Raw genomic sequence first — 20,954 nt, forward strand, 5'->3', positions numbered from 1 at the left:
CGGTCTGTTATCGGTCGTAGAGATTCATCTCCTACCTCCCTTTTCAGATCGACTATATACTCTCATATTCCATTACCTCGACTGATAACCGTTTCAGTACTGGTTTGGCTATATGCTATATGTGGATGGGTGTCTCTTTGTAAGTATGTTTTCATTACTTAAGACACTCTCAGCTATGGTTTGGCACTTTATGTATTTTTATAAAGTTCTAAATATATGTATTGTACTTATATTTGCCATGATTCAGGATTTCAAAGTATATTGCGTCATTTTTGGTGCAAGATTTTTTTTGGCGTGAAGTTACGTTCGATGACGCAAATTCGTAATTTCCGGCGTCTTAATAGACGCCGAGTCCTTTCTCAAGGTTGCGTCTTCTATGACAGCGCACCTAATATCTAGGTGCCTCTAGTAGTAGTTGTTGTGGGGGTTTTTTTTGTTTGTTTTTTTAAGTTAAGGGGAATTACTGATTTTATTTTGTTAGCAGTATTGCTTATTTCAGCTGTTTCAGAGGTCATGGGGCTCTTTCTTTTTCAGCTAGTAAGGTTGGAAAGAACAGTTTTCGGTCCTAGGCATCGACCTGTCAAAATTTCTTGTTTCAGGTTTCTTTCTAAAGTTAGCGAGAATCTCTATTCTGAGCTCCAACTTGGATCTAGTTCTAGTCTTCGGTTGTTGAATTTTAGGTTTCAGTCTTATAAGCTAGTTGACTTAAGACTTTCTCTGTAAGGATATTCAGAACACATTCTTCTCCTTTATGGGTTCTTCGCATTGATGAGAGCAATACGTTCAGCTTATCTATTTAGCAAGTTGGAAGTGTGGCTTTTAAACCCAACTTTGGTTGCTTGCTTCTATGGGGCAGTTGGTTTGCTCTTCTTGCCTCTACCGAAATTAGAAATTTCTTTCCACTCTGAAGTTGAAATCTGCATAGTTCAACTGGATTTTTATTCCCGTAAGGCACTTGAAGTCCTCTACCTATGTCTTCTATCATATGGATACATTCCCTATCCAATTTCAGTGTTGGTATAGGGCGGTCTAAGAGTTTTTCGGAAGTTAGCATCCTTACAAAATTCCTGGATCTGGATTTTCTTCGCAGGTGTGTCTTAGGATTCTCGTGGTTTTTATAACCTGTTCAGGTTTGACCTCTTTTCAGTTATCAATTTGCCTGAAGCTTTCCTAAACCAGAGAGGGGTCCTTTTGGGTTCTCTAGCAATTTAAGAGGTTCCTTTTCATTTGGTATAGGAAATATGCCTATTGGGGTTCCTTATCAGTATTTCACATTTCTGGAGTCAAGAACTCCAGAAATGGACTATTATTTCTGGGAAATATCTCTAGCTCTGTGGATCTTAAGCTAGTTCATACATTTCTGGGAACTTCCTGAGTTAAGTCTGATCCTCTCATTTCCTAGAGGGTTGAGAGATTATCTGTGAATGTGGTGGTCATCCTCGCAGTTCCTTGATTTTTTTTTTCTACTGGTTTATTGTGGGATCAATTTGTTCCTATTCTAAGGGTGCTCGAGCAGGAATATTTACGATGTTCTTTGTTCCAGCTTGTCTTTGGAGACTGCAATGGGAAGTTCTGAGCCATATATTCATTGCTCTGCCCTGATTTTTTACCTTCAGCAGTGTTACTTGTGGATACAGTTTTTGTGAAGTAAGGTTTTCAGGCGATTGTTTCTGGTAATTTGGTGCCTGCCTTTTCTTGTATCCCTCCCATTTTCATTGTATGACTCCTTAGCTTCAGGAATTGGTTCCCACAAGTAAGGACTTTGTGGACTCTTACCACCTAGAAAGAAAACATAATTTATGCTTACCTGATAAATTATTTTCTTTCTTGGGGGTGTAAGAGTCCACATACCCAACCCTTTTTTTTTTCTTTGGTTAGCGGCAGTTCTAGTTTGCACCTCTTTACCCTACTGTCTGCCTTACTACTTCCTCCTTTCCTTGGCTATGTGTACTACTGGGATAGAGAGGGAAGTAGGAGGGATACTTATAGTTTTGTTGTGGGGTGTGTCTGCCTCTTCCTGGTGGCCAGGAAGTGAATTCTCATGAGTAAGGGTTTTTCTAGACTCTTACCACCATGAAATAAAGGAATTTATCAGGCAAGCATACATAGTTTTTTTGTTTTTGTTTTTTCTTTTACAGGATATGACGAGTCCACGGATTTCATCCTTATGGGATATCGCCTCCTGGTCAGTAGGAGGACGCAAAGAGCACCACATCAGAGCTGTATATATAGCTCCTCCCTTCCCTCCCACCCCAGTCATTCTCTTTGCCTGTGTTAGTGATAGGAAGAGGTAAAGTGAGGTGTTAGAATCTTCAAGAAAAGTGTATTATTTTTAAATGGTACCAGTGTGTACAATTTTTCTCAGGGCTAGAGCTTCTGGCTTTTCAACAATGAACAGGGGAGATCTTTATTCTACTAAAACGCTCCCGTATTGGTTGATGCCCTGCTGATGGTCTTAGCAGAATATTATCAAAGACCCTGGTTGTTTCCCACTGATGTGCTGAAGGTGAGGAAAAGGAACATCTTCATTGTGTGGGACAGCTTCATACTGCGTTCAGCATTGAGGTATGTACAGTCATTTTTTTCTGGGGAGACTGAAGTATCTCAGAATAGACTGACACTCCCGGTACAGGGAAAGGGTAATCGTTTTTGCACAGGGTCGAGTTATGTGCTTAAGTATTGCCTTTTTTTATTTGGATGATCAGTGGCCTAATAAAGGGTTAACCTGTGGCTATTCTTTTATTATGGGCTTGACGCTGGGGTTTGTGGCATGCTTGGCAAAAGTGTTCTATATTATATCAGAATATGTGTGTTTATTGTGAGGGGACACATTGGTGGTTAGCGGTACTTGTTTAAAATACAGACATGTTTATTTCCCATGCGGTTCTTCTCTAGCCCGGGACTTTTGGTTGCCCCCACAATGGGCGGGGCTTAGAGCTTTGCGCGCTCAGACGCGCATTTACTATTCGGAGCCTGTCTTGGAACAGCATGTGCCTACGCTCCGGTGTGGCCTAAGTCGCTTGGGTTCAGTCAACACAAGCGGCTTTAGGATCACAGTTTCCACATCTAGTCAGTATTCGATTGGGTTAAAGGGTTAATTAAGGCCTAATTTTGTAATTATTCGTTCATGCACTTACAGGTCACCAAATTGGCGGCTAAGAGTTCGGGATTCTCCATCTTAGCACGGAGAGCCTTATGGTTGAAATCTTGGTCTGCAGATGTGTCCTCTAAATCCAAGCTTTTGGCTATTCCTTTCAAGGGAAAGACCCTATTCGGGCCTGACTTGAAAGAAATCATTTCTGACATTACGGGAGGTAAGGGTCACCTCCTCCCTCAAGATAAGGCATCTAAGCAAAGGGGACGACAAAGTAATTTTCGTTCCTTTCGTAATTTCAAAGGAGTCCCCCCTTCCTCTTCCGGTAAACAGGAAGGGAATTATCCTCAAGCCAAGCTCACCTGGAGACCCAACCAGGCTTGGAACAAGGGTAAACAACCCAAGAAGCCCGTTGCTGCTCCCAAGACGGCATGAAGGGGCAGCCCACGATCCGGGACCGGATCTAGTAGGGGGCAGACTTTTCTCTCTTTGTCCAGGCTTGGATAAGAGACGTTCAGGATCCCTGGACACTAGAAATCGTGTCTCAAGGGTATCAGTTGGAGTTCAAAAGTTCCTTCCCAAGGGGAAGGTTTCTTCTTTCACAATTGTCTGTAGACCAGATAAAAAGAGAGGCGTTCTTACGTTGTGTAAAAGACCTCTCCTCCATGGGAGTAATTTGTCCCGTTCCAATACAGGAACAGGGGCAGGGGTTTTACTCAAATCTTTTCGTGGTTCCACAAAAAGAAGGAACGTTCCAACCCATTTTAGATCTCAAGAGTCTAAACAAGTTTCTCAGAGTTCCATCCTTCAAGATGGAGACTATTCGGACAATTCTTCCATTGATCCAGGAGGGTCAATATATGACTACCGTGGACTTAAAGGATGCATATCTTCATATTCCTATCCACAAAGTCTCATACCGACATGGTTCTAGCCTTTCTAAGGACTCATGGGTGGAAGGAGAATCTAGAAAAGAGTTCACTAATTCCACAGACAAGGGTTCCTTTCCTGGGAAGTCTAATAGACTCTATATCCATGAAAATCTTCTTGACGGAAGTCAGAAAGTTAAAGATTCTGAATGCATGCCGATCCCTTCAGTCAAATCCTCGGCCATCAGTGGCTCAGTGCATGGAGGTAATTGGATTGATGGTAGCGGCAATGACATCATTCCGTTTGCTCGTTTTCATCTCAGACCTCTACAACTGAGCATGCTCAGACAGTGGAATGGATATTATGCAAATTTGTCTCCTCAGATCTGGATCTAGAGACAAGGGACTCTTCTTTGGTGGTTGTCGCAGGATCATCTGTCACAAGGGACGTGCTTCCGCAGACCCTCATGGGTGATAGTGTCAACGGACGCCAGTCTACTGGGATGGGGTGCAGTCTGGAATTGCCTGAAGGCTCAGGGTGTGTGGACTCGGTCGGAGTCTCTACTTCCAATCAATATTCTGGAGTTGAGGGCAATATTCAATGCGCTTCAGGCTTGGCCTCCGTTGGCTTCAGCAAAATTCATCCAATTTGTCGGACAATATCACGACTGTGGCTTACATCAATCATCCGGGAGGAACAAGGAGTTCTCTAGCGATGACAGAAGTATCCAAGATAATTCGGTGGGCGGAGACTCACTCTTGTTATCTGTCAGCAATCTACATCCCAGGAGTAGACAACTGGGAAGCGGACTTTTTGAGCAGACAGACGTTTCATCCGGGGGAATGGGAACTCCATCCGGAGGTCTTTGCCACCCTGATTCTCAGACGGGGCAGGCCGGAGCTGGATCTTATGGCATCTCGTCAGAATGCCAAGCTCCCGAGATACGGATCCAGGTCCAGGGATCCTCAGGCCGAACTGATAGATGCTTTCGTCGTTCAACCTAGCTTATGTGTTTCCACCGTTTGCTCTCCTTCCCTGGGTGATTGCTCGGATCAAACAGGAGAGGGCTTCAGTGATTCTCATCGCTCCTTCGTGGCCTCGCAGGACTTGGTATGCCGATCTGGTGGACATGTCATCTCTGCCACTGTGGAAGCTTCCATTGAGGCAGGACCTTCTCATTCAGGGACCCTTCCATCATCCGAATTTAATTTCTTTACAGCTGACTGCTTGGAGATTGAACGCTTGATTTTATCTAAGCGAGGGTTCTCTGATTCGGTCATTGATACCTTGATTCAGGCACGTAAGCCTGTTACTAGAAAGATTTATCATAAGATATGGTGTAAATATCTTTATTGGTGCGAATCCAAGGGTTACTCCTGGAGTAAGATTAGGATTCCTAGGATTTTGTCCTTTCTCCAAGAAGGATTGGAGAAGGGGTTATCAGCAAGTTCCTTAAAGGGACATATTTCTGCTTTATCTATTTTGTTACACAAACGTCTGGCAGATATTCCGGATGTTCAATCCTTTTGTCAGGCTCTGACTAGGATCAGGCCTGTGTTTAGACCTATTGCTCCTCCTTGGAGTTTGAATTTAGTTCTTAAAGTTCTTCAAGGGGTTCCGTTTGAACCTATGTGTTCCATAAATATTAAGTTGTTATCTTGGAAAGTTTTATTTTTGGTTGCAATTTCTTCTGCTCGCAGAGTTTCTGAGCTTTCGGCTCTACAATGTGATTCTCTTTACCTTATTTTTCATTCTGATAAGGTAGTGTTACGTACTAAACCTGGTTTTCTTCCTAAGGTTGTTTCCAACAAAAATATTAATCAGGAAATTATTGTTCCTTCATTGTGTCCCAATCCTTCGTCTAAGAAGGAGCGTCTGTTACATTACTTGGATGTGGTCCGTGCCCTGAAGTTTTTCTTGCAGACTAAAGAATTTCGTCAATCATCTTTATTATTTGTTGTTTTTTCCAGAAAACGTAGGGGCTATCTCCCTTTCTATTTGGTTGAAGAGTATCAGGAGGCTGGACAGCAGCCTCCTGAAAGAATTATGGCTCATTCTACTAGGGCTGTGGCTTCCTCATGGGCATTTAAAATGATGCTTCTGTTGAACAGATTTGCAAGGCTGCAACTTGGTCGTCTCTTCACCCTTTTTGCAAATTTTACAAATTTGATACTTTTTACCTCGTCCAAGGCTGTTTTTGGGAGAAAGGTTCTTCAAGCAGTGGTGCCTTCCGTTTAGGTTCCTGTCTTGTCCCTCCCTTTCATCCGTGTCCTATAGCTTTGGTATTGTATCCCATAAGTAAGGATGAAATCCGTGGACTCATCATATCTTGTAAAAGAAAAGGAAATTTATGCTTACCCGATACATTTTATTTCTTTTACAATGACGAGTCCATGGCCCACCCTGTCATTTTCTAAGACAGGTCTTTATTTTTGTTAAACTTCAGTCACCTCTGCACCTTGGCTTTTCCTTTCTCTTCCTAACTTTGGTCGAATGACTGGAGTGGGAGGGAAGGGAGGATCTATATATACAGCTCTGCTGTGGTGCTCTTTGCCTTCTCCTGCTGACTAGGAGGTGATATCCCATAAGTAAGGATGAAATCTGTGGACTCGTCATATCGTAAAATAAATAAATTTATCGGGTAAGCATAAATTTCCTTTTTTTACTATAATATGCCTTTAATATTGGCTGATGCAATAATTTTCGGGCTCAGCTCTCTGTGCAAGCCTGAATTATTTTTTTCTGCATTTGATATTTGGTCTGGCTATTGTACAAGAGCATTTGCTTTTTGTAGATGGCTGTTTTTTTTTTTTTTTTATATAAGCTGGGTTACAGGAATAAAGTTTGCATTTAACCCCTTTAGTACCAGAAATTTCAGAGAAAAACTTGGCCAAAATACCAGTGAATTTCTTTCATATAGATGGTGAGAGTCCTCGATCCATTATTCCTGGGAATTACTCTTCTCTACCACTAGGAGGCAAAGATTCCCAAACTCCAAGATCTTCTTTACATACCTTAGTCTTTACTTTACCTTCGTTGGAGGTGGATGAAAACCCCTCTCTGGAGAATCAAATTCACATCTTCACTCGGTTGAGGCCCGGGATCCCCTCAGAGTACAGTGCTTGAGAGATGTATATGGGGTATGATTTGTGATTCTTTTTCACCTCATGGGAATTTTTTCATAAACCCTCCATAATTGGTCGCAGGGACTTTTCTTTTGTCTTCTTTTTATGGATCTACAGTATACTCCATTCCATAACCTCTGCTTATATGGTTCAGTACTCGTTTGGCTGTCTGCTTCTTGTTTGCCAGGGGACGAGTGGAGTGAGCATCTTTTTAAGTCTTCAGATGGTGGTTTCCCCTGCTGATGAGTAAACTTAATCTGATGTTGAACCTGATATTTCCTTTCTCTTGTTTAACCCCTTAATGACCACAATGTACCCTGTATGTCACTGGTCGTTAAGGTTTTTTTTCAGGACATAATAGCACAAGTCTAGCAAGAACACGCTATTAATGCCCTCCCTCCAGCAGGCTTTGTGGAATAGAGCAGTCTCAACGCTGGTGGCAAGACCGCGCTATAAAACAATCAAGTCCCAAAAAAAGGCCAGCGACATACAGGGTACGTCGCTGGTCCTTAAGGGGTTAAAGTTGAACATATGCATTCTCTTTTAAATTAGGTCTTAACTACTTTAGGGGTTAAAGATCCTAAAGTTTCTGATGATAAAAACTGAATTTACACAATTGCAAGGTTTTAGATTGTTATTAAGCTCTGTGATTTTCCCTATTCCTGATGCTGTCTTTGATACAATTTCAAGGGAATGGTCTAAGCTAGGTAATTTACTCCTGCAAGGTTTAAAAAGTTATATCCTTTACAATCCTTCTTTTAAAGACCCTTTAGACTTGAAATTAGTCTTTAATAGAAGGGCATTTTTACATGCAGGCTATATTCTTAGACCAACTATTTCTATTGCTGATGTAGCTGCTACTTCTACTTACTGGTTGTCTAGTCTTTCAGAGCAGTATTCTGATTACTTTTATGAAGATTAATGTCAAAAGCTTGTCTTTGGCAGTCCCTTTCAGGATAGCCTTAAGGCTGGTCTTCTGATATTGTATTTAAGTCCAGATTATTATCCCTTTCCTTTCAGGGAAATAATTTATCTACTGTTTTACTGTAGGGAAAAGGGTCTTTTCCTCCTCAGGACAGAAAGTCTAGAGGGAAATCTAAAGCTTCTAATAATTTTTGTTACTTTTGTCAGAATAAGGGACAAAAAGTTGACTCCTCTGGTTCAGACTGGAGACCTAGTGCTAACGGAAACAAGTCTAAGCAGGGTAAGGAATCTATCCCTACTACCAAAACTGCATAAAGGTGCGGCCCCCGAGGTTCTTGTAGGGGGCTTGGTTTCAGTCTATTCCAGATTTCTGGCTTCTGAATATAGTTTCTCAGGAATATCGAATAGGATTCAGAACAAGGCCTCCCAGAGGAAGGTTTTCTTCTGTCCCATGTTATATGGAATCCTGTAAAAAAGCTCAAGCTTTTTTCAAGTCTGTCTCAGACTTGGAAGCTATGGGAGTGATCCAGTTCCTTTACAGGGGATGGTATTTAATTAAAATCTCTTCATTGTTCCAAAGAAGGAAAGTACTTTCAGACTAGTTCTGGATCTGAAAGCCCTGAAAAAGTTTGTACGGAATCCATCTTTCAAAATCGAAACTATTTGGACTATTCTGCCTTTTTGTTCAGCAAGGTCAGATTATGTCCACAATAAATTTAAAAGATGCTTAGCTTCATGTTCCTTTTCACAAAGCACATTACCAGTTTCTGAGGTTTGCCTTTCTGGACAGGCATTTTCAATTTGTTGCTCTACCATTTTTGGTCTGGCTACAGCTCCAAGAATATTCACAAAGGTTCTGGGTGCCCTTTTTTCTGTGATCAGAACTCTGGGTATTGCAGTATATATATATTTTTTTGTAGACATTCCAAGGCTATTTCTCACTAATTATATATGCAACGCTTGTGCAGTCATAACGCAAATGGTTGTAAAAGCTTCTCTGGGATCCCCTTTGTTCAGAAATAGCAGACATGTATGTCCTTGCAATTGTTTTTGGCAATTAGGCTGCTAATTGCAGCTGCTTGCCACCCTTCCTAAATTATTTATATACATATAGTTCCTTTAGAAAGTATTGAATACAGTTTAATTTCAGGGACCCTGTGGTAAAAATGTGGTCTCATTTGAAAGGGGATATTTTTTTCTACAAGTGAGTTCTCTTTCAACAGATTTTATATAGCTGAGGTAATTGCAGTCTATTCACTTTATGAATTATCTGTTTCCTTTAAAAGGACACTGAACACATGTTTTCTTTTGTGATTCAGATAGAGCATGAAATTTTAAGCAACTTTCTAATTTACTCCTTCATTCTCTTGGTATCTATTTGAAATGCAAGAATGTAAGTTTAGATACTGGCCCATTTTTGGTGAACAACCTGGGTTGTCCTTGCTGATTGGTGGATAAATTCATCCACCAAAAAAAAAGTGCCATCCAGAGTTCTGAACCCAAAAAAAAAGCTTAGATGCCTTCTTTTTCAAATAAAGATAGCAAGAGAACGAAGAAAAATTGATAATAGGATTAAATTAGAAAGTTGTTTAAAATTGCATGCTTTATCTGAATCACGAAAAAACATTTGTGTTCAGTGTCCCTTTAAATTTGGAAGTTTCTGTTGAAGATTTTCATAATTTTTTGAATCTTCTAAACACAGTAAATTCTTTTTTTAGCAATGCCATTTCAGTGATTATTTTAATAAGTTATGACCTTTGCAGTCCACCCAGAAGAGCTCGTAACTCATTTCATGGTCAGCAGACATGGCGTTTTTGGTAGACATTATTTCTTTCTTTTTTTTTCTGTGTAGGGATACATTTTCCTCCTTGTAAAACAGACTATAGATTCCAGAGCTCTTTGGAAGTTTAGAATTATTTGGATTTGGGTCCAAACAATTTTGAAGCCTTCCTCTAACTAATATATTGAACCGAGAAAAGAGAGAACACAGAGGCGCCAAACATGGCCTAGTACAGCCAGAAATCAAAAATATGCAATCCACACATGTGACAATTGAATACTCGCAAAAGAGCTGCACCCTTTGGTGCTAGTGGAGCAGACTGGAGCCTCTCAGTGGTCCAGCTCACTGGTGCACTTCAGGAGTCAAGCGTGGTCCTAGGTAGTGGTTGTTAGCAGATTCCTAGATGGACACAAAATGTGCATACCATAGCCAAGTAACGTTTAAACAACAGAATGGTGAACTGAGCAATCCTACTTACAGAATCCAAAGCACCTGCAGGTGCATAAACAGCAAACTGGAACCAAACAGTCGCCCAGTAGACTGATACCTCCAGGTAGATACAGGAATTCGCTCAGGTGCCAATAATAGTATTAGCAACATCCAAAAGATATAAAATACTCCATAGAAGAAAGCAAGTGTATATCTAAAAAATCTTTATTAAAATTGTGACACGTTTCTCAGCTATAGCAAGCTGTTTCATCAGGCTAAAAATATTTATAAAACACATTCAGAATACACTTGCTTTATACCAAATCTAAAACTCCTCTAAAGCCAATCAGATTGCTCCAACCTTAATGCCCATAAAGTATTAGCACCTGTCTGCAGGGAGGTTGGGATGGCAACCATCAGCCTAAACGAAGTTCAGCACAATAGTAAAGCCTCAGCAGATCACAGTTTTGACAGAATAGTAATCTATATACATATCAGTATAAAAAATGTGGTGTAAAAGGCCAAACAGTCGTTGTATATTATTTAGACTCAAACATAATAACTCTGTTGTGGAGAGCTGTTTGCCTCTAAAAAAGTTATACAAACGAAAATACGTGAACATATATAAATAAATTCAGGAAATTATATTCATGCCCTATACATAATATAATTTATCTGTATGCAACATACTCTATATGAATATCTTGATAAATCATATAAGGAAGTTGCTGCCTTACCATGTTCTTAGAATGTAAAAGACCTAATGTGTTAAAATGTTTATACATTTTACAAATATTTCTTATAGGCAATATATTAGATATATTGTAGTGTTTTATCAATATTTGACACACTTGTTTTATGTGATTAGTTATAGGAGGCGCCCCCTAAGGGTGTGAATACACTTTGGTGTGTACCACACCCTCACACATTTTATATCACACATAATATATTGAACCTCCAATCCAGACACTATTCTGGTACATGGTAAGTTATTTCTTTCTAAAGCTTAGTCGAAGTACTTCCAGAATTTCTAGATTGAGATTATAATTACCTATGATTATAGTAGTCTTCAGGCCAACTTTTCCTGTGATTAAGGTGGTTGTTCTGTACTGACGGTTCTTTTCTCTCAGCCCTCGACTTGGAACCTAGTAGGCGATTGTGCTGGTTCCAGTTTTTGGAATAAGTTCTAGAAATTTATTCCATTTTTGTTATTGTACATACAAAACAGGAAGCTTTATGACCTATTTTGAATCTAGAAACTTTTTCAGGTTGCATAATGTTCTGTTGGGTCTATTTTACCCTAGTTAATCAGGTTTCATTTATGTTCACAATACATTTGAATGATACTTTCCTTGATATTCCTATCTCAATGACCACCACCAGTTCTTATGTTTTGTCCTTTTAGACAAATTATGTCTGATTGTGGTTCTTCCTTTGGAACTTATGGAACCTTTTTTGTTTTAGATTCCATGTTTTCCCTTTAGCTGTATTTTAAACATTTTTTTCTGTCCTTCGCAGGCATGGTAGAAGAATGATTTTTCAGTCTCTGTAGACTGTACTGATGCAGTTCCAATTTTAAATGCTTGTTCTTATGTATTCTATGTATTGAAGTTTCGGGTGCATTTTCATCATCTGATGTCCCTTTGCAAGTTCGATAACAGCTTTATTAATATGACTTGCTATTTTCTTAGTGTAGGGATCACAATCTGGGGTCTTTTGTTTAATTATCTGTGTTCCAGATGCTTTGCCAGAACCAGGTATCTGAAGGTTTCTTCAGCTATTTCGGGATTTCATTTAGCTTTCCTTTTTATTTCTTAATCTTTTGTACCACTCAGATTATTAATTAGCAAATGTACTTAATGATAATATAAGTTTTTGAAGAAGATGGTTGAGACATTTCTATAGACAAAATCATGCTTTGTAGCAAGCACTTTTATCACCACTTTTTGGTTGTTTTCTCTTACCTGGTGTCATTTTAACATTGATTTTTACCAGTATTTCTTAATTTTCATGAATTTTTCAATTTAACAAAAGAATAGATCAATTTCTTACAAGGTCTCTGACATTCAGATCTCTGTTCTAGATCTAGACAAGTATAATAGTTGAGAGATTTTCTCTTTCTGAGAACCTTTATTGTTTTTTTTTCTTTTCAAACTCCTATTTGGAACCTATGAATGGCTTAAACATTCTGCTTATTTTCAAAGAAAGCGTCTGGTTTATCTTTCTTGTGCGATTCCTTATCTAGTTTTCTATTAGGATAAGGTATTTTCTCTTGTATTTTTTTTTCCCCAGTCAGGACATTGTGGTTTACTTTCTTTGTGCGATTTTAATTTTTAGAGCACATTTAATTTGTTCTCATCCTATGTAATAACTAATGTGTCCACGTATAGGTTAGACTACTACAGTTACTTTAGCTTACTCGTTAAAGTTCTCATGAAGTATAGCTTTATGTGGAGCAGGAAATTTTACAGTTTTTTTCTACTAGAATAGTTCCACTATGAAGGCCTTTTTTTTTTTTTTAATGGAAGCTTCTGTTATGTAGATTGCACAGCATAAACTTGGTCTTCTTTACTTATTTGGAATAGTTTTTCACAGGAAAGTCCTACAGTCTTCGTGGCTGGTAAATAGGTGCCTGCCTTAATTTTTGTCCCACATATTTACTAGTCGACTCCACAGTTTGGGTATTAGATCCCAGGAGTAATGGCTCGTGGACTCTTCACCTTTATGAAATAAAACAAAATTTATGCTTACAGATTCATTTATTTCATGGTGGTGAGAGTCCACGAGACCCACCCTTTTATAATTTTCCATTTGACAGCAGTTTTAGTATGCACACCTGATTTACCCTGCTTTTTCCTTTTGTATTTTTCTCCTTTTCTCTGCTATACGTTAGAATTGGGATAGCAGATCGGTGAGAGGAATTACGATTTCGGAATGTTGTGTATCTTTGCCTCCTCCTAGCTGCCCGGGGTAATGGCACATGGACTCTCACCATCATGAAATGCTTTTATCAGGTAAGCATAAATGTTTTTCTTAAACAGGAAGAGTCCACAGCTGCATTCATTACTTTTGGAAAATAAGAACCTGCCCACCAGGAGGCGGCAAAGACACTCCAGCCAAAGGCTTAAATACCTCCCCCACTTCCCTCATCCCCCAGTCACTCTTGGACTTTCATCACAGGAGGTTGGCAGAGAAGTGTCAGAAGTTGAAGATAGTCTATTATGGAGGGTAGTTCTCTTCGGCATGGGACTGGAGTTTTAAGTAATCCTGTCAGCATCTCAGTGAGAGCATGGATGAAAGTTAGTCCGTAAATGCAGGGAGTGTCATCTCTGTGAAACCATCCAAACTCATGTTAACAGCTCCTTGGATATCAGTGTTTTCAGAAGCTACTATCTGTCACCCTTGAAGGGCCGTGTTTCTGTTCCATGGCATAGATTCCGGTAAGATCGTTACATTTTATTTCAATATGGGAATGTTATATTAACGAAAAAAGTCAGGGTCCCAGTGGGACTCCTTTTATCTTATGGAATCAAGGGTTAATATATCCTGTGGGGGTTATTGCACAGGGGGCACTTTAATCATGTTTATGTGATTCTGTCTGCTAAATGTGTAGTGATACTTGGGCTCAGGGCTATTCAGAAAATAACGGCCTATCATCAGATTGCACGGTCCTTTTGGACCGTTGCGCCTTTTTTTTTTTTTTTTGCTAAGCTTACACGGTGCACCGCGTGACCGGGTGAGATCACATATTTCCATTTTTGTACTTTGACCGAGTGACGACAGAGCGAGTCTGTTCACTGGTAGTCTGGTTCACAGTAAGTGGTGAGTGCCCCAGCCATAGGGGGTGTAAGGTGCCATTTAGCTTTTGTCCATATTTGCAATCTCCAAGTTATGGAGGATTCTGATTTTTTAGAGACTGACATCTCCGATTCAGAGTATACGTCTTGTGAGGAGTATGAAATGGCCCGGGTTATCCATGCCCATCAGTTATGTTCCGATTGCCATACTAGAGTATTCTCTTCCCCCTGATTCAGGAAACGTAGAGTGCGTTGAGCCCTCTGCCCCTGAGGATTCCATGTCCAGTGCCTCAGAACATTCTTTTGCTACGCAAGTAGGTGTCCCTAGAGCCATTACTCCTTCTCCAGAAGGCGGCTTGTTTCCTCCAGAGGTTATGGCACGGTTCCTCATGGACATATTTTGTGGCACTAGCGCATTTATATCTTCCAAGAGAAGTATTTCTAAGATACTGTCCGTGTTCTGTAAACCATGTCCATCGTGCGTGAGATCGCCTGAGTCAGTTCGACTTTCTGGGGAAGCAATGACCTCTGAGGCTTCTGGGGTCCCTCCCTCAGGGCTGGGGGTTTTCCATCGATCCGGAGGGGGGTACATTTTGCCTTTCCGTTAGACTGGCATGCCTTCGTGTCCTACTGAGGCATGTTTTGGCGGTGCTGGAGGATTCCGGTCCTGCTGAGCCGAGGGATCCTTAGTCTTCTGTGCCGGAGTGTAAACTAGGTTTGACGTTAGGGGATGAAGTCAATCTACTTCACGTCACCTTCTTCTTTTATTGTATCTGTTCCAGTTCTGAGATTAGGAGTTTGGGGGCCTCTTATCGGCTGGTTCCATTGGCGTGCCCATTCTCCTTGGGTGTTCACCCGCGGGTGCTGCCTTTATTTTATTTTGATCTGGTTAGGATGTGTTTAATTTGTTTTACAAAGCTCATGTTTGTTATAGTTTCGGTTCAAAACGTTTCTTTCTCTGGAACTGATACTTGCGATTTTGTGGTCACGTGAGCACTTCTTCAGAAGTTGCGCATTACTATATAATACATAGTTATGTTTGTTGTTCATGTTATCTATCCCTTCTGGCATTTTTTTGGACCTGTGACAGTTTCGGAATGGGTCCTGGTTGGGCACTAGATGCGGTTCCTTTATGGTTCATGTCATCCACGTGGTGCCGGTATACTGGTTACCCTGTTGGGTGCTGAGTTGTTAACTTTGATAAGTGTTTGTGTTTTCTTGTTGCCTCCTTGTTAGAGGACTGCTTAGCAGGACTAAGTGGCCTAAGGGTTAACTACCATGCCTAGCAAGTATCCACCTCCTGGTTTTCTACCTTTTTTTTTTTTTTTTTTTCTATGGTAGCATGCCTGATTATTTGGCTCAATATAGGAGTTTGAATACATCCCCATTTGCTACCCATTTAGATGGGAATGGACCGAGTTTTCTCCATTCCCATCGAGTTTAGAGGTTGGTCAATCTCTAGGCGTCGGGGGTATAAGTTGGCTAGAGTTTTTTGTTTTCCCTCCTTGGTAGCTCTGGATGGCTAAATTTTGTGGCTAGTGTCTGGCACCTTTTGCAGGTTGCCAGGGCTACTTAACCCCTTCTTGGGGGTCGGCTCATCAGGGTTTGGAAATTCGGGTTTGCTTCTTTTACTCTATGTTGCGCTCTTCTATAGGAGCGCAGGGGTCGTTTTTTTTCCCCCTTTGTTTTTCCCGGTTTTCTCCCTTGGTTGACTTGTCTTCCAGGAGTTCTGAAGCTCCCATGTAGTTTCCTGTGAGGTACAGGATTTCTGGGAGACTGAACCTGCCAGGATCTTTGAAGATATTGTCATCCTTTCATCCTACAGACTGTTTTGTGCCTGTACCTTGTACCCCGTGGTCGGTTGAGGGGGGTGTTCCCTTCGACAATCTAAGAAATCTTACTCCGTGGGCTTCAGCAAGGGGTCCAGGATCAGGTGGCACCTTCGGGTACTGGTTGCCCTCTTCCTTGACCTGTTAGAATGTTTAGAATGTTTGTTAGAATAGTTAATACTTCGACCGATTTCGTGTCCTGGGGGTGTGGCTTATGGCCATGTCCTTGTCTGTGATTTCAAATCCGGTCCTGGATCGTTCTTAGGGAAACCAGCTGCAGCTTTTTACACATTGAATGTGTGTTCCCATGCTGTTTTTAAGGTTCATGCCTGGGTGTTTGCAACCTCCGCTTGTCCCTCCAGGGGCGAGTTGGTATCTGTCTGAGGGCTAGTTTTGCTGTCTCTCAGCCGAGATTCTAGGGTTGTTGTCAGGGAACAACTGTTGCACCTTGATGTGGGCTCGTGGTCATTTTCTCCTGAGCTGTCGGTATCTTACCTATGGTTTTTGCCATTTCTTCCTCCTTTTTGCCAAGTCTATGGCTGGGGAAGCAGTTCCTTTGCGTTTGATCCCCTTTCCTGGAGGTCTTTGAAGTGGTACATTTTCCTTGAGGCCTCATAGGTCCTTCTCTTCTGGTTTCTGCCCTCCTTGCGTGCAAGAGGTCCTGGGACTGGATTCTGGTACTGGGACGCTGTAGTTCAGTGTCCTATCTCCCTTGTTTGGGAGTGGTCCTTCTTAGGAAGGAAGCTGCGTAGGTGTTCTGGATCCTGAGCTCTCCGTTTGCCCTGAAAAACTGTTTTAGATGCCAGCCAGAGTTGTTTTCCTGTGGGTTGGGGTTCTGGCTGCTCTGAGTTTTGACCGTGTGCTCCAGTTGCTGCAGGTCTAAGTGGCCTATGGGTTATCTCCCAGTCTAATAACTGAGGGTTGGAAGTTTAAATCTACTGTGGCAGCTCTCTGACCTTGTTCCTGCCTTCGGTGGGGGTCACAGTCCTCCACTGGTTGCATCGGCTGCTGGTGTGGGACGTTCTTCTAGGCTCTGGTATCCTAGACGAGAGTTGTCATCGATATTTTGGCATTCTCTGTGGGATGGTCTCCCATGTTGGCTTAGGGTCAGCTTTGCTGGCTTGAGGTTGAGTTTGCGAGTTCTTGTTAAGAGGGGGCTACATATTTTCATGTGCTAGCCTTTTTCTCTGATAGGATAATCATCCCTGTCTGCAAGATCCGAATTGCTTCAGGTTAGAGAGGTTCCCTACCTATGTTGTCTAGTTTAGCTACTGTGTTGCTAGACCAGGGTAAAGGGGAAGCTCGTGGATTCCTTGTAGCACCATAAGTAGTAGGGTGTTGTGTCAGAGATCTGAGGATAGACCTTTGAGGTTCTCGGGATTGCACCTTTCGGTGTAGTGTTGATCTCTGGTCCTGATCCTTCTAGGGAGTTCTCCTCTGGGGGGTTGTCTTTCGCAAACCTCTGGTTCACTTTAGTCGTGTTGAGGTTTCTTCCTTAGTCGGTGGTCCTTTGGATTCTTTTGGGCCCTCCATTTTATTTCCCCCTCGGGGGTAGGTGAAGGTTCTTCCTTTGCGTCGGGAGTTAGTTTTGGGTACTCAGAAGTCCCGCGGGACTTTGCTCCTTGGGGGCTTTTTGTACTCAATGGTTCTAGGGATCCGAGTGGTCTCTAGTTCGGCCTTGTAGGTTATTTAAGTGATGGGCAGTTACTGGGTACTTTCAGGTTTTTAACCCCTTGTTCTAAGTGTTAGTTTTTTTTGTAGGGTGTTGGTTTTTTTCAGGCTTTGGTGCCCTTCGAAGGGGCCACCTTCTGTTCCTGCCCTTTTGTTTGCATTCAATGTCCTCTATAGCTTGGGTATTGTTTTCCCAAAAGTAATGAATGCAGCTGTGGACTCTTCCCGTTTAAAAAAAAACCTTAAATTATGCTTACATGATAATTTTCTTTTCTTCTAACAGCTGCTCCCCGCCTGTGTTTTTTCTATGAGGCGGTGGTATTTAATTTTTGTTCTTCTGGCACCTTTCAGCCTGATATTTCTCCTACTGTTCCTTGTTCCCTTGGCAGAATGACTGGGGAATGAGGGAAGTGGGGGAGGTATTTAAGCCTTTGGCTGGGGTGTCTTTGCGTCCTACTGGTGGCCAGGTTCTTATTTTCCTAATGTAATGAATGCAGCTGTGGACTCTTCCCGTCAGAAGAAAAGAAAATGATCTGGTAAGCATAATTTAAATTTTTTTAACTACGACTTGGTTAAAAGGAGGTGCCCAAGCAAAATCTAGTCAGACTATCCGTACTGGCACTGTGACATGGATAAGAAATATTTTATCCACGGGGTAAGACGGCACACTCTCCAGAGTGGGGCAAGGAAAGAGACTAGCCAGGTCTCCACTGTACTCTAAAGAATTTTTTAGGCAGGGTTGTCAAGTACAAAAAAAAGTTTCAAACCTTCAATAGTTGCAATGACATGATTAAGAACCTATTGCAGGTTTGAAACGTTGTTGGTTTGTTTGTACTTGAGAACCCTGCCTAAGAAAATAAAGTTCTTTTAAAAGAGATTCGGTGGCTGGAAAAAGTGTTAGTTCATGGATAAGAAATAGTCACATGTTTGAAGGTTCCAGTTTGTAAATATTTCTATAACTTGAAAATGATACTGAGAGATTTACTTAGGGTTTGCAGAGATATATTTCTAAGGATTGTGAGTCAATGAGAGAATCACGTTGGGTATACTTTCCCTGTCTGCAAGGAGGAGTGAAAACACCTACATTCTAGAGCTTTACATCACCTAATGCAGGGCTCAACAAACCCAGTAGCCAAGAAGCCACTGGCTCCTAGAATTTTACTCCTGGCTCCTAACTTTTTGGGTTATTCTCCATATTATCTATATTCAAATACGACTGTCTGGCTTCTTAAAAGTTGTTCTGGCTCCTTAATATTCTTACTGGCTTTTACATTTTCAACAGATTTGTCTACCCCTGACCTAATGCACCTTTTTCCCTGTCCCTCAAGAGGCAAAAACATTCATTATAGAGCTTTGGTCCACCCCATATTCCCAGCACTTCCCCCTTGCCTACTTAGTCACTATTACATGTATGGCAAAGTAGAGAAGAAAATCTAAAATCACAGAAGAGGAGACCAGAAAGGGGAAAATAATTGCAAAACAAATCTTCCACAAGTTTTATAACAGCAAGTGCCATCTGCTTTATAAGAATCGCAAGAGTGACCCTCTTAGACTCTCACCATCCTGAGATAATTTATCAGCTTAGCATAAATGTTTTTGTGACACCTAAACCACACTTACTACTCTTTGTTCTTTGCCCACACAGGGTGTTATTGACTACATCTTCTATTCCAAGACACACATGGACGTCCTGGGCGTCCTGGGGCCTTTAGATCCTCAATGGATGGCGGAGAACAACATCACAGGCTGCCCTCATCCCCACATCCCTTCTGACCACTTTTCACTGTTAACACATCTGGAACTTCACCCTCCACTACTGCCTCCCATCAACGGGGTACACTTGCCAAGCCGGAGGTAGTGCTGGCTGAGGTCTGCGCACCTGTTCTCATGGACATGTACAGCTGTAAAAGATGATCTGTAGGAGTGAAGTATGGCCAACCTTAAGCTGCTTTCTCACGGCTCTTTCCCTTCTGTCAATGCAGTTGTTCTGCATTAAGTTGCAAGGGAGGCAATCTTGGCATTAGGGCTGGTACAAAAGCTGTCCTCCCAACTGTGTCTATATATTTTTTTTTATTTTTAATGGATTATGCTTTTTATTTTCTAATTGTCCTAATTGGTTTTTCATATGTACAAGGAGACATAATTCTCAACATAAAAGAAGTTACTTCAATATTCATGTCACTAATACCCCCCGTAATGCCATTCCATTTTTTCATAAGTAGTTAAACAATTTATTGCCACATCCGTTTAGTTGCCTTACTCCAACCATATAAATTCAGATCACATTAATATAGAATATATGTATTTTATTTTCTCTTTTTATTGGATTTACATCTCCATTTCAAGGGTAAGAAAGTTTTTTTTGTAAGGTTAAGCACAATCCATCCCTACTTTTGTCTGTGTATTTTTTATCTATTATCCATAATTTTATTTACAGGTTTAGATAAATTATCGTTACACTCTAAAGTAGGTATGACCTTTCATTGCGCATAAATCCCTTTATAGTCAGTAACTCTAATCTTAGCCATTAACTCTTAAGAGAATACAAGGTCAAAATTTACTCACTCCCTTTTTTTTCTTTTTTTTTTTTTAATTTTATGCCAACAGCCCTATTCGATTATATTTAATTTATTTACACCATCTTTAGCTAGCGTGTTTCAATTATTCGTTCAACCACTAAAAATAAAAATGCATAGAAAATAGGCAATAATATTTCCAGATTTCCACATTCTTGCAATTAAATATTGTAGTTTGACACTGCAGTAATGTGGCACTCGCCTGACATCATCCCATATGGAACAGGTTCCAAGACCTAATTCGGAGTAATACATCTTGGTTTTCTCTCTGGCTTTTTGAGGACTTATATGAACCTTGATAGCCTAAATTGTGAACCAAAGATCCAATGATTCTCTCCTCCCCCCTTTTGACATGTTAAACACAACTTGTCAACTCAATTCTTTCAACCATTTGTGGCCTAAAATGTAAGGATCTTGTTAAATATTTTCTGTCAAAACCTTGGGGTTGTATGTTGGAGGGTCACATATCCAGTCACCAAATTTATGGACTCCAGATCTCTAAAACCAAACTTAGAGCATAGTAAAGCGAAATCACGGGTATTTTATGTTCTCTGTAATTATAAATATCCTCGTTCCCCCCCCCCTCCCCATATCTTGGGGAGAGCTGTTGGCCTAAAACATCTTTAGTGAGATATATATATATATATATATATATATATATATATATATATATATATATATATATATATATATATATATATATATATATATATATATATATATATATATATATATATATATATATATATATATATATATATATATATATATATATATATATATATATATATATATATATATATATACTGCCATTAGCCAGAAGTCTGTCATTTCCCTTTGGTAAACTTAATTGCTTTTT

The 20,954-nt window shown here is 40.6% G+C and overlaps 1 protein-coding gene across 1 annotated transcript in view; it reads left to right on the plus strand.

Annotated features, from left to right (window-relative positions):
• CNOT6L (CCR4-NOT transcription complex subunit 6 like) overlaps nucleotides 1-20,715 on the plus strand; it is a 334,298-nt gene extending 313,583 nt beyond the window's left edge. The window contains exon 12 of the mRNA XM_053703299.1: nucleotides 19,165-20,715. Within this exon, the coding sequence (XP_053559274.1) occupies nucleotides 19,165-19,377 (213 nt within the window). The 3' untranslated portion in view covers nucleotides 19,378-20,715. The remainder of the gene's footprint in view (nucleotides 1-19,164) is intronic.
• The last annotated feature ends 239 nt before the right edge of the window (nucleotides 20,716-20,954 follow it).

Source organism: Bombina bombina, chromosome 2 (assembly GCF_027579735.1).
Source record: "Bombina bombina isolate aBomBom1 chromosome 2, aBomBom1.pri, whole genome shotgun sequence".
Classification (NCBI taxonomy): domain Eukaryota; kingdom Metazoa; phylum Chordata; class Amphibia; order Anura; family Bombinatoridae; genus Bombina; species Bombina bombina.